The sequence below is a fragment of the Talpa europaea genome (genome assembly GCF_964194135.1).
Source record: "Talpa europaea genome assembly, chromosome: 10".
Taxonomy (NCBI): Eukaryota; Metazoa; Chordata; class Mammalia; order Eulipotyphla; family Talpidae; genus Talpa; species Talpa europaea.
The window spans coordinates 88632814-88646369 of NC_140077.1; the positions used below are offsets into that span (position 1 = coordinate 88632814).

The 13556-nt window shown below is 42.1% G+C and overlaps 1 protein-coding gene across 1 annotated transcript in view; it reads left to right on the forward strand.

Annotated features, from left to right (window-relative positions):
* Positions 1-12939: 12939 nt before the first annotated feature.
* The window catches only part of RAB3GAP2 (RAB3 GTPase activating non-catalytic protein subunit 2), a gene marked incomplete at both ends in the record, with an annotated part of 74932 nt that continues 74315 nt past the window's right edge, over positions 12940-13556 (forward strand). Inside the window, one exon of the mRNA XM_084246158.1 lies at positions 12940-13054. Coding sequence (XP_084102284.1) covers positions 12940-13054 — 115 coding nt within the window. The remainder of the gene's footprint in view (positions 13055-13556) is intronic.

The window sequence follows — 13556 nt, forward strand, 5'->3', positions numbered from 1 at the left end:
ACCATGCACAAAAACCAACTCAAAATGGATTAAAGAACTAGACATAAGACCTGAAACTATAAAATATATAGAAGGAAATATAGGCGAAACACTACATGGCATGCACCTCAAAGACATCTTTACAGACGTATCACCCAAAGCAGTGATAGTGACGCAAAGATAAAAAGCTGGGTCTACATCAAATTAAAGAGCTTCTGCACAGCAAAAGAGACAATAACCAAAACAAAGAAAAACCTCACTGACTAGGAAAAAATTTTTACACTCAAAAGGACTGATCACAAAAATCTACAAAGAGCTGATGAGACTCAACAAAAACCAAAGAAAATAATCCAATCAAAAATGGGCAGAAGAGCTAAAAAGAAACTTCTCCAAAGAGGAAATACAAATGGCCACAAGGCATATGAAAAAATGTTCAAAGTCACTTTCAATCAGGGAAATGCAAATCAAAACTACAATGAGATACCATCTCGCACCAGTGAGAATGGCACATATTAAAAAAAACTAGCAACAACAAATGTTGGTGAGGATGTGGAGAAAAAGGAACTCTCCTGCATGGCTGGTGGGAGTGCAAACTGGTCCAACCACTATGGAAAACTGTGTGGAGATTCCTCAACCTACTAAAGATAGAGCTTCCATATGATCCAGCAATTCCACTCCTAGGTATTTACCCAAAGGACACAGAAACATTAATTCCAAAGAGCACCTGCACTCCTATGTTTATAGCAGCACAATTTACAATAGCTAAGCTTTGGAAACAACCCAAATGCCCAAAAATAGATGACTGGATCAAGAAGATGTGGTACATATACACTATGGAATATTACTCAGCAATCAAAAAAGATAAACACATGCAATTTGCAGCAACATGGATGGAGATGGAAGGGATCATGCTCAGTGGAATAAGCCAGAAAGAAAAAGAAAAATACCGGATGGTCTCACTCATAACAGGAATCTAGAAACCTAAATAAGGGAGCAGGAAAAAGAATAACTGTAAGAAAGAAAAAAATCAAAACCAACAAACAACTATGAACCAGAGACACACTTTGGGGGAGGGCGGGAAAGGAGGGATTGGGGTCAAAATCAGGGGGTTGCGATTGTGTGGGGAATATAAAAATAAAAAGAAAAAAGTAAAGAAAGAAAGAAAAAGAGAAAACGTTTTACCTCATTATCACATCTTATGACATTTCATTTACAATATTAATTCAAATTGACTTGGAAAGAAGTTTCCAAAATGGATGTAATTACCATAAAACAAATATAACAGTATGGCTAGCCTGTTTAAAGGGAGGCTAGGCATGGGGAGATAATAAATCTTGGTGTTTGTTTTTAAGTATTCAACTTCTACAGTCAACCCAGCATTTTTAAGTCATAGTCTAAAAATAAAGAGAATGAACGTGATAGATAAATTTTAAGGCTTTTCTAAAAGATGTGGGGAAATGTCAGTAAGGAAATTTAGAGATTACTCTAAATTTTGGGAGGGTTGGAAACAAGAGCAAAGGCTGAAAAAAGAAAGCCAAAAAAACAAAAAAAAAACAAAAAAAAAACAAACAAACTTAAAAAGCATAAATGAAAAGAAGAAGGAGAAAATAAACTTCAGTTTTATAAAATTACATTTAGAGAAAGTAACTTCACACATTAAAATTAGAAAAAATGAAAATTCAGATACCCAACTGTGCTTTGCAAGCTGCAACCAGAAAATGTGTTTATAGGATAATAGGGGGAGGGGGGGAAGGTAGAAGAAGAAAACAAGGCTTCTAGGGGAAGACTTATCCAGGACAGAATAAGTCAAATATGTAGAATATGTAGGTGCTAAGGAATGGCCTGTAAACTTTGGTTATTCTTGAATTTTCTCACATAAATATTGTCTGAAATTTGTAAGGTGCTGGCTGCTTTTCTAAAACAAAAAATGATCCTGCTCAGAAAAATGGTATTTATTTTTACTGGAGAATTACTATTAAGCACATTTTATACTCCTTTTTTTTTTCCAGAATACATGTGCGTGCCCCAAAGCGTATTTCATCCAGATCAAGAAAATGAACCTGAGTTCCCTCAAGTTCTGGTTCTATAAACAGGCTTTCCTGGACAGAGTCCCCAATCACATTCTCTGAGGTCTTTAAATAAACACCTTTATGTCCTCAAAACAGCTCTTACGAAACAGAAGTTGATAGGAAAGGAACCAAGAATAGATTAGCAGGGAACTGCTTCCTCCTCCACTTTGCCTCTCCAGGCCCTGACCTCCATGTGAAAAGACTGAGAATGTTTCTTTTTTTTTACTTCCTAATTAAGCTATACTCTTCTACAGATGCAATACAGGTCCTCTTCTTGAAGTAGCTTCCAGAAGAATTCCTGATCATAGCCATCTCTCCAGACAGAAGCAAGTTCACCTGTACCTTTCTCTTTTACACTTAATCAAATGAAGGCTGTTTTGATTTACCTATTTTGACAGCTATGTGTTGTCTGCCCATAGGCCCTGAGGCAGGCAGCATTTGCATTTTGTATCATTTATATGCCACCCACGGGGGTGCTGGGCCATTTCTTCTGTTCTTTCCTCCCTCCCACAAGCATTTATTAGTCAGTTGCTGATTTTTCCAGTACTTCGCCAGGCACTGGAAAGAAAAACACTCTTGAAGAAACCACAGTCCCCACCTCTTGAGTTAAGATTTTGCCCCTTTTTATCTCTCCAACCTCATCTCAACACTTTTCTTTTAGCTCTAGACAGTCAAAGGATAGTCAATTCTCTAAATACACTACGTCCTCTCACTTCTGTGTTTTGAGCTGTTTCCTGTGTCTAAAAATGCTCTACCCTCTTTGCTCCCATTTTCCCCTCCATCCAGTTTACATCTGGCTAACAACTACCAGAGCCTTCTCAACTTAGATAATATCTCCTCCAGAAAGTCTCCTGATCTCCAAAGTGAGAGATCCTTCTTCTGTGCTCCCTTGTGCTATTTATTCCCAGCCTTGCACTTTCAAAATGGAGTTCAAGTTCCCTGTTAATGTATCCGTGTCTGTCATTGGAGTCTATTATCTATTAGTATAGATAAGTGTTTCTTTTGTGTATTGGATGTGAGTCATGGGTATTTCTAGATCCTAACACATAGATATGTGTTTTTAATGCAATGAATGAATGAATGAATGAATGTCACAAAGGTTAACAGACCACAGTCCCTGCCCTTGAGGACATCACCATCTAGTGGGGGACGCAGAAAAGCAAACATATAAACCATAGTTTAAGGTCCTAAGTTTTAGAATAGATATCAATACATGGGTAAATATTAATAAGATATGAATCCAAAGGGACTAATTTTGCCTGGGAAAGTCAGGTTCCTCACCAAGTAGATATTTGAACTGAGTTTTGAAGACTTTCAAAGTTTGCTGCTAAAGAAAAGACACATAGCAGGTGCTCAGTAATTAACCATTTTAGAATGTTCCGGCATGCTTCCGTGCAGTTCCATAGTCCTGAATGACTTTTGGTGCAAGGAAAATAGAAAAGACTATGGCTACCAATGAGGATTCAACTCATCAGGACAATGGGAAGGACTGTGTTTGTAAAAACAAACCAGAAAAGCAAGTGTCAAATATAAATGAACCCGTGACATCTAGCAGAGCTCTTATTACAGTGTGCATCTATTGGAGAAAGACCCACAGAAAGTGGGATCCCTCACTTTGGAGAACCCTGAAGAAGTATCCTTTCTGAGAGAAGGGAACGCTTCCCTGAACATGTCGGGAAAGTTCCTTGGCTATGAATCATTTTGTTACTGAAGTGGAACAGATAGCCAAGGTTTAATACGAATCTAGCCTCGAGTGGAAATTGTCAAGCATGCCAGGTGGAACTGGGCCAGAGTAACTGGTTACAACACCCTAACTACAAAGCCTTGTCTCTCCCTGCAGCACTTCATGCCAGTAAACTGAAAAGTGATGCTATTGAAGAAAATGAACAGTAAGGAAGATTTTTTTTCACCATTTAGCACACTAAGAAATGTTAATTCATTTTTAATTTCTGAAGGAAATGAAATCTGAAAAAGTTTAAAATCATTCAGGCCACCTCCCTGACTACAGAGTCACACATTCAAGAAACAGATGCTTGTGTTTCTCTGGACACACGAGTTATCCAAGCTTTTTGTGATAGTGTTGCCCTACCTGGAATCAATTTTCTTCTTTCCTTTCCTTTTTCATTAGGTGAACTAAAAGCTATTTCACTTTAAAAACAAAACTCAGGTATTGCCTCCAAAAACCCTTTTCTAAGCCACAGGTATTTGCCCATGTCTGTGCCCCTTGTTGCATCACGCAATACCACACTGATAAAGAAATTGGAGTCATGGAGCAGGCTACATGATGCAGGATGCTGCTGAAGAGCAAGGTCCTGGCCTTTTATTGATATACAGCATAAGGGGAAGGAGATTGAGGAAAGGGGAAGGAGATTAAAGAAAGGGGAAGAATGTTGATTTTGATTTTTACTTTATCATAATTATTCTTTTTCCTGGTCCCTTATTTAGGTTTTCTAAATTCCTGCTATGAGTGAGACCATCTGGTATTTTTCTTTTTCTTTCTGACTTATGTCACTGAGCATGATCCCTTCCAGCTCCATCCATGTTGCTGCAAATTGCATGAGTTTATCTTTTTTGATTGCTGAGTAATATTCCATGTGTGTATTACCACATCTTCTTGATCCAGTGTTCTATTTATGGGCATTTGGGTTGCTTCCATAGCTTAGCTATTGTAAATAGTGTTGCTATAAACATAAGGGTGCAACTATAAACCAGAAACACATTTGGGGGAAAGAAGGGGAGGAGGGAATAGGATCAAAACAAGGGAGGGTAGGAACTATATGGGGACTATAACCAAGAGGAAAATGCATACATTGTGCAAAAATGAAAAATGATGTAAAAAATATATAAAATTAAAAAAGAATTAATTTATATGAAAAAAAGAGAGAAAGAATGTAGAAAATTAGGGATTGTGTATCTGCCCTTCAGGCACTTCTTATCTGCTTGTCTGCTTGATGACTTGGTATTGTCATTGAGATCATGCCCTATAAAATAAAGACTATTTCCCAGGCCAAAAAAAAAAAAAGAAAGAAAAGAAAAGAACTGCAACTTTCATCTAAGAATAAATACATAATTACATAAAAAAAAAAGAAGAGAGATCACACCCTAATCCCCAGCCACAGTTTCAATCTTATCAACAAGGCATTCCACTGATCAACTTCTGGGGTGCTTTGTTATATACATTGGTCCTCGACCCCCCCCCCCCAGGCATTCCCGGTCATAACATCATGATGCATAGCCTTCTCAGCGTGCTCCAGCTTTGTGCTTGTTTGATTTGAAGGACACCTTGCAGGGTTGGGCTCTGTACCTAACTAAACGGGTCATTTTGACCTTGCTTAGGATTAACAAAATGGTGGCCAAAAAGGCCGCTCAGGAGTAGCTGACACACAGCCCCTGTGATATAATTACCTGTGTCTTGGAAACCCACCATGTCCACTGCTAACAGGTGATATTTATATTTATGTTCATAGGGGCTTCCAGTCATTCATGGCATCCAATGGGCATGAATAAACAAATTAAAGAATAGATGAAAGTGCTGTTGGAAGATTTACTGACATGATGTTACAGGGCAGGGAGAGGGGCACCCCAGACCCCGCAAACCTGTCTGCTCTAAATAGGTTCTGCCACCCACTGTGTTACAGGGCAGGGAGAGGGGCACTCCAGACCCTGCAAACCTGCCCTGGAACCTCCTTCTTTCCTTGGGACCACCCTGTTACAGCTGCATCAACACAAAACATATGACTTTAATGAAAAGGAACTTAAATACAATTAGTAAACAATATAGAAAAGGCAAAGAATATAGTTTCTAAATCAAGAACCTGAAGTTACCCATCCCCTCGTGGGTAAAAGTCCACCCAAACAGGATTGGCCCAGAGCAAGGCCCCAAAGCCTGTCACAAGTCTAAAGCACCTTTCAGTGGGCACCCACAGAAAAGGATCAGAAACAACCAGACAAGTCCGGGAAGAAAAGAGCAAAATCAAAGTCAAGACAAAAACTGCCATTGTCACCTCCCCATGGGTCTCTCACCCACATCTGTGTCAACCAATCCACGATCAAAAGGCAAGCGCAGTTTCTTCATGTGTCTCTCGGCTCCATGTGCCTCCTCCAGGTCTCCTTCTGGCTCTCCATCCTGCTTCCTTCCTTCCTCAGTCTCCTCTGCAGCTTCTTCTCTCCCTGCTCAGCTGAGTGAGGCAGGAAACCTGGAACCTCCCTCTTTCCTGGGGCCCACCCTGTTACAATACCATTAACAGAAAGAAAGGAGGCTGGAGAAAGAGTGACTTTGAATAAGGAACTCAAGGAGGTGATAACAAGAAGTTCATAAACTATCCAGAAATAAAGAAGAGGCCAGGAGGATGCAGTTTCTCAGAAGGTGGAGTTCAGGAAAGTTCTAAGGGTGTTCCAGAGTGAGAAAAAAATGACACAAAAGGGAAGGAAGAGGTCAACCTGTTGGGTAAAGATGCCTTCAATTTTGATCAGATCTCTCAGTTAGGCCAAAAGTCTGAACAAAAGGAGGAATTCTCAAAAATAGAAAAAGCAGGCTCCAAATGGAGTCCTTCATGTGGGCCCCTCCCACAGCCACCCTAGACTAAATGCCAAACCATAACTGCAATTTCAGATTCTCCCAACAGTGTAATCTTAAACCGATCAACCTGGAGTTTCCTGATCAGCCCAGTGAGGTCATCACATGATAAACACCCTGAGGGAAGGTGGCTTCAGAAATAATCTTTCTTTTCTTTTGCTAATAACCATGTTCCACCCTCTTTTTGACTATAAAAAACCTCCATTTTGTGCAAGCCCTTGCAGACTTTTACTTGCTAAATGGGATTCTGCCTGATTCATGAATCATTTCATAAAACCAATTATGGAGTAAGGGGGGTAGGGAGGGAGGAAATTGAAAGAGAAGGAAAGATAGAAACTTTGATTTAGCACTCTGTTCCTGCTTTAAGTAAACTTGCTGGAAATTCCTTCCAACAATTTGTGCACCATTTTATCAGCAGGAAGCAAGAAAGATAGCAGTTAGCCTCAGCCATCTTAGTTAAAAAATCTCAAAGCTTCAACTTGACTTAAATATTAATATCCCAGGTTTAAACACATCTCTTTTCAACACATTCTCCTAATCCTAATATGCCCTTGATGTTCCACAATGGATATTGTTAGCTGGAATTTGTTGCTCAGTTTCTAAACTGTACTGGGAACACTCATTTATCTCACAGAATCATTTAAGGATATTTTTAAGTTCTACCCAAAATAAGAAAACAAGAGATACTTGATCACCTGGGATAAATTTTTATGTTCAAATAAAACCAAAAAAAATTTAAGATATTAACAAGTGTCTAGATAATTGGTCTAATGTGTTCTGAACTAAAGAAAAAATATATCAGCGAGATCAGATTGAATAAGTATTTGGTTCTGATACAATAATAGAAATCTCTAAATGACAGCTCTGATGACAGTAAATGACACATGTAAGGAATTATTTTCTCAGAAGTCCAACTGAGGTGTCTCCATGAAGCAAACGTTTGTGTCTTTATGCTCCCCCATTTTGCCAGTTTGCTTCACTGTCCAAAATGGAGGCTGGAACTGCAGACATAATGCCAAATTATGAAGGAAACAGTAATGGGGTAGGAAAGACAGGAAGTGCTTTCTTGAGCTGTCTTTCCCTGTCTTAGGTAAACTTTCTGGAAATTCCTTTCAGCAATTTGTGCTCTTCTTGCTGGCCAGAACATAGTAAAATGAATACACTCAGAGTCAAGAGCAATTGTGATCTGTTTTAAAATCTGGTTATCTAGTTGTCCATTAATAAAGGGTTTTACTTGGTAAAAAAAAAAATGGATAATGGCTAATGGGCAAGTAGTAATCTCTTCCACAAATGTCACTTCTCATTGCTCAAAGTAAGGTGGCTTATTGGCCTGTCAAGTCCTAAATGAGTTAATCTTAAAAATATGGAGAATTAGGGCCTCCCTAGTGGCACAAGCGGTTAAACCCAGGACTATGAAGCTATCCGCAGCCTCTGCAGCCTGAATTCGATCCTCAGCCAGCCAGGGAGCTACCCACATGGCGCAGCAGACCTCTCCTGTCTGGCCCACTGCTCCCTTGAGCAGTGTATTTCAGTCTGTCTGCCTGTTCTGTTCCTCACTTTGTCTCTGGTGAATCCTCTCACCTTCCCGCACCTCTGGTCTGTACCCCAGTTCTTGTATGGATAAATAAATAAATCTTAAAAAAAAAAAAAAGAATATGGAGAGTTAAAGGCATTATAGCGCTTATTTTTTTTCACTAACTATGCTAATATATCCCTTTTAGTGCCATTTTAAGTAGATGTTGGCCTAAGATAAGTATTAGAAAAATACTGAAAGTATAAACATATTTTCTTATATTCAAAACAGTAATAAACACAATGTTTAGTGTAGTTAGTTCTTTTCATCATTGGTCAATGTCAGCAAAAAGACAACTCTTCCTTTCCCTCTCTAGAAAGTTTCTCCTTTAGCCAGAGTGGCCAGAGCTGTCCTCTGTGGCTGTTAGAAAAATAACCCGATTCTGAAGCGATATTACAGGTTTTCTGCCAAGGAAAACAGTTTGACCATTCTGCAAGCTGAATAATCACTGTGGCTTCCTCCTCCTTAAATACAACCATCTCTTCTCAGGCTTCTCTCCCCTTCAATTCTTTATTAACACAATAGATTCACCCATTCATGAAATCTCCTCCCTCCTTGGCCTTGTGACCTACCTGGTCCCCTATGGAAGGGTTTCTTCTTTATGGTGCCCTTTGCTAGAGCACCTTTAGCCAACCACTCTTGCTTCCTTCCCTCCCCTCCCCCCCATAAAACCAGTTCTCCCCAAGCAGCTCTAATCCTGCTCTCACCACTTGAGGACTCCAGAGGCAAGCTTATCCCCTCCCTTCTATAGAACTTCTGGGGATGCCTTCCATGGGAGGGTCTAACTTTGGCTTCTCTAATCCCACATTTCTAACTTCTATTTATACATGTATGTATATATATATCTATATATATATCTATATATATATATATAAAGAATGTTTATTAAAACCTAGCTGTTCTGCAGGCACTCCAAGCTTAACAAATGTAATACTGAATTCATCCTATTCCCATTTGCCCTCAAATCCATGCCTCCTTTTCACATTTATTATCCTGGTTGCTGGGTTGCCACTGTCAGATATCCAGTTATGTCAACTTAGCATTTGGACATTATCTTGGGTATCATCTCTTCTCTTTACCGTCCTTATGGGATCATATACCCAAAATCCATTGATTTGGCCTCCACTGTCGCAACTTCTTGTTTGGAGCATTGCCAAGACACTTTGAGGGGTCTTTCTGCCTTCAGGCCACATCTGCTACCCCATTATGTCCTATCTCAGCTCAAAACATCTTCAACTTGCTATATCTAACACACAGGATAAAATTCAGATTATCTTTTTGCACTCTGAAGTTCTCATTATCTGTTAATTGCCTTTCAGACCTCTTCCCCACTACTCCTACAGGCAAGCCTTGCAATGAAAATTAATGTCTCCCTTTTGCCTCCCACAGCCCTTTATGAACATCAAACATCCCCTGTGGTAGTCATCATACTCAGCTTTATGTTAGAATTTATTTGTGTTTGTCTGTTTCCTCAGGTAGTGAGTCTCTGGAGCACACCCTCGTCTCCTCGCTGTGCTCAACACAGTAGCATTAGTGTAAAAGGTGGGTGTGATCCTCCATGTGTGTCTGTTAGATAAATCTAGTTGCTTATAGTCCCTGCTTCTGCTCACACTTCAAGGGTGACCCTCCGCGCAATGTATGTGTAACTTGGAGGCTTAATTCTCAGGCAGGGAACCCAAATGATGCTGAGATTAACAGTCTGACACAATCCTCCCACACACATGGAAACCATGGCAGCGGAACTCCAGAGGCATCCCCCTGCAGTTTTACAACTTCCTGGAGGAAGAGTTCAGTTCATGAATGTTGTCATTTCTGTGAAGGGTATCTAAAGTCCTTAAAAACATACATGAATGAGCCTTTTCAACACTACTTGGAAGTAAGTCAGGGACTTTACCATTGAAACAGAACAGTAATGAGATTCAATGGCCACCTTGCAAGAGCTACATGGATGCCTCAAGGCAGAACAAAGAACAATCACAAAGAACAATCACCTGAATAGTTTTTCAAGGAATGACACTGTATTATTCTAAAAACTGTCTTGTGTTCTTTATTCATCCTGTATAACTAGGAATGTAAATATAAATTTTGTTCTGGTTTCATATTGGTGCTGTAATTTAAGGTTTAATCATCAGGTCTGCATGATCTAAGGAAGCATTGCAGTTTTTTTCAGATGGAAAAAAGGAACACTGAAAGCTTGTCTTTACTGCAAGCTTTAATTATAGTTATAGGTCTCTGATGTTGAAGGAACCTCATTGCACATCTAATCCAACCGTATATTTTATAGGCAAAGGACTGATCTATGTTAATCTGGTAACAGAAATTATCCAATTTTGTGAAAACCATTGTGCTCTAGAAACAGGAATTAATGGAGTAGGAATCTGGGTACTAAATTACAGTTATATTATTAGGATCAAATGTGTACACAGTCTGACAGAAATGAATGCCCTGTATTTCTTTTCTTTCCATTTTCTGTCACCCAAAGTGGACAACTTTTTAAAGTTTCGTTTGGGAAGTGTGTGTGCACTGCTTTGTGTTAACTTTTTAAAAATTCCTTTTTTGGTTTTTACTTTTAAAAAACAATTTAAATGGACTTCAAGTCTTCTCAGAGACACTTAAATTTCTTCATTTAAAAAACTGAGATGGGACCTCCCTGGTGGTGCAAGGGGTTAAGCACCGCACTATGAAGCAATCCGAGGCCTTTGCAGCATGAGTTCATCACCCACTGCCAGGGAGCAACCCACATGGCGCAGCAGACCTCTCCTGACTTGGCCGCTGCTCCCCTCAGCAGTGTACTTTGGTCAGTCTGCCTGTTCTGTTCCCTGCTCTGTATTTGGTGAATCCTTTCTCACACACCCCTATCCCCACATCTCTGGCCTGTACCCCAGCTCTTGTGTGCATAAATAAATCTTTTTTAAAAAATAAAAAAAACTGAGATGAAACACTTTCAAGACAGCATTGGGACTATCCAATTGGACAATGTATGGAAAAGTACTTTCAAAACTTTTCAATAAAGCACTTTATTAAAGAAGAATGTATTCTATTTATGTACACATTCAATTCCACTTATTCCTCCAGCGAATATTTTAGGACTTACTACGTGCCAGGCTTCATGCTAGATAGTCTGGATGATACCGGAATTGTCAGGTCTAGTCTCCCAGCCAGGAACGGATTCCAGGCTGCAGGGCAGCGCTGAGCCCCAGCCGCTAGACCCCCTACAGGTTGGTGTCTCACGAAGCCGCAGCAGGAACTTCGCAGACGCTCAGGCAAGCAAGCGAGCAAAGGCAGGTTTGTTTAGAAGAAGAAAAAGTTTATTGAGGAGAAAAAGAGCAGAAATAAAGTGGGACTCCCAGGCCAGGGAACCAGGCCTGGGAGGGGCAAGGAAGCCAAAGTGGAATTGTGTCTCAGGGAATATATACCTTTTTTCCCTCATTATTCTAAAACTCCACCAGTCTCTTTGTGATTGGTCAGTTTTCGGCTGTCTCACTTAATTTGCTACTGATTGGGAGATCTTCACATTCCTTATCTAACAGGTCTGTCTTTCCCATTTGTTACATCTTTATCTTTATGGTCTAGCCCTCCCGGTGAGCATCTTTACACTTTATCTTATCATCTGAAGAAAACCAGGACCATCCTTAACAAGATTATCTGTGGTGCTAGGATGTTTGTTTTTCCCAGTGGAATTGGTTTCATTTTCTTGCTTGTCCTTATCTCTGAAGCCTCCCTAAATTCTTCGGAGGTCCCCTCCTGCACTGTCCCTAAAACTGCCTAATAACCCTAGGTTGCCCTGTCTCATGGATATAAGATGGCATTAAATGAGATGCCACGTCCAGGAGTTTACAACAATAAAGTGTTCCTGATGCTTGCAACCCCTTCCCCTACACCCAACAAAAGGCACCAAAAAAACGGGGTAAGGTTTCCCGCTTATGGTTGTCATAGCAATTTGTACTTCATTCCTTCATGAATGACGATCATTTTCAGTTGAATAATTCTGCGCTTACTACCTACCACTAGAATTTAGTTCCGTGGGAAGAGGTAATTCATCTTTTTGCTCTCTGTATTTACTCAGTGCCTTGTATGGCGCAGGGCTTAGAAAAGACAGCAACATATTTGTTCAATGAATGGCTGAAAACTCAAAGACATGACAAGAAAACTAGCGTCTAACACGTACTGCAGGAGGCATGCAGAGTACTGTAGGCATTTATAGAAGGAGCACATAAAGCTATCGTGGGGGAATGATTTCCAGGAGAGAAATTCCTCTATTTTTCCAAATCCGACACTTGCATGATACTGTGCCCCACTGGTCTGCCTGGCTTAACCCGGATCCTTCTCTATGACAACAGCATCTTGCCAATGACTAAATAGCAGGACCCGGCCAAGAGCAGGCAGCATATCAAAAAAAAAACAAAAACAAAAAAAAAAACAGGCCAGAGGACACGGAGGCCGCGCGGTTCACTTCCAATGAGATCACCGCTGGCGAAAACCCTAGGGACATGGAAATCTTCCACTCGGGAGCGGGCGCTGCCACGGCGCAGAGCCTCCACGTCACCGCGGGTCCCGTCACGTGACCCGGACCGCGGCGGCCGCGCTCTGGGCGGCCCTGCGCCTGCGCTGGGGGCGGGCCCGAGGCGCCGACGGCTTCCGGTCTTGTGTCCCCGCCCCTGCGTGGCCGGAGCCGGTCGGCTGGGCGGCTGGGGCAGAGCCTGGTGGGGTGAGGTGAGTGCCCGAGAGGGGTCCCGGGAGCCATGGCCTGCTCCATTGTCCAGTTCTGCCACTTCCAGGACCTCCAGGCCTCCCGGGACTTCCTCTTCCCTCACCTGCGGGAGGAGACCCCCAGCGGCGCCGTGCGGAGGGACCCCAGTAAGTGACCCCCGCGCCGCCCTTGTGCCTGGCTGAGTCCGCGCCTCTGCCCCGGGGCTGCGGCCCCCCTCGCGCCGCTTTTCCCTCGCGGGCTCGGCCCCCTGCCCGCCTCGCCCTCCAGCCGCGGCCGGCCCAGCGCGGCTGCCTCTCCGCGACTCCCCGCTCGCTCCTCAGCCCCCCGGCCCCGGCTGCGTCTTGCTGCGTCTGCTCTCCCTACCCCACCGGGGGACTCCTGGCTTTCTCGCCCAGGCTCTTCTCCATCCCCTTCCCCCCAGCCCGGATTCCCGGCTCCGCCAGCACATCCTGCTCCCCCATCTCTGCCAGCTGTCAGCGCGCTCTCGGCGTCGTCCCAGCCCCGGGACCTGGGCCTACTGCCCCTCCCTGCCCCCAGTGCTACTCGTCAACCCGCCCACACTCCTCCTGCCTCCAGCCCCATCCAGATTTATAGAATAAACGACTGATTGACAAGTGAGTGACTTCTAAGGGGATGAACAAGCCTCTC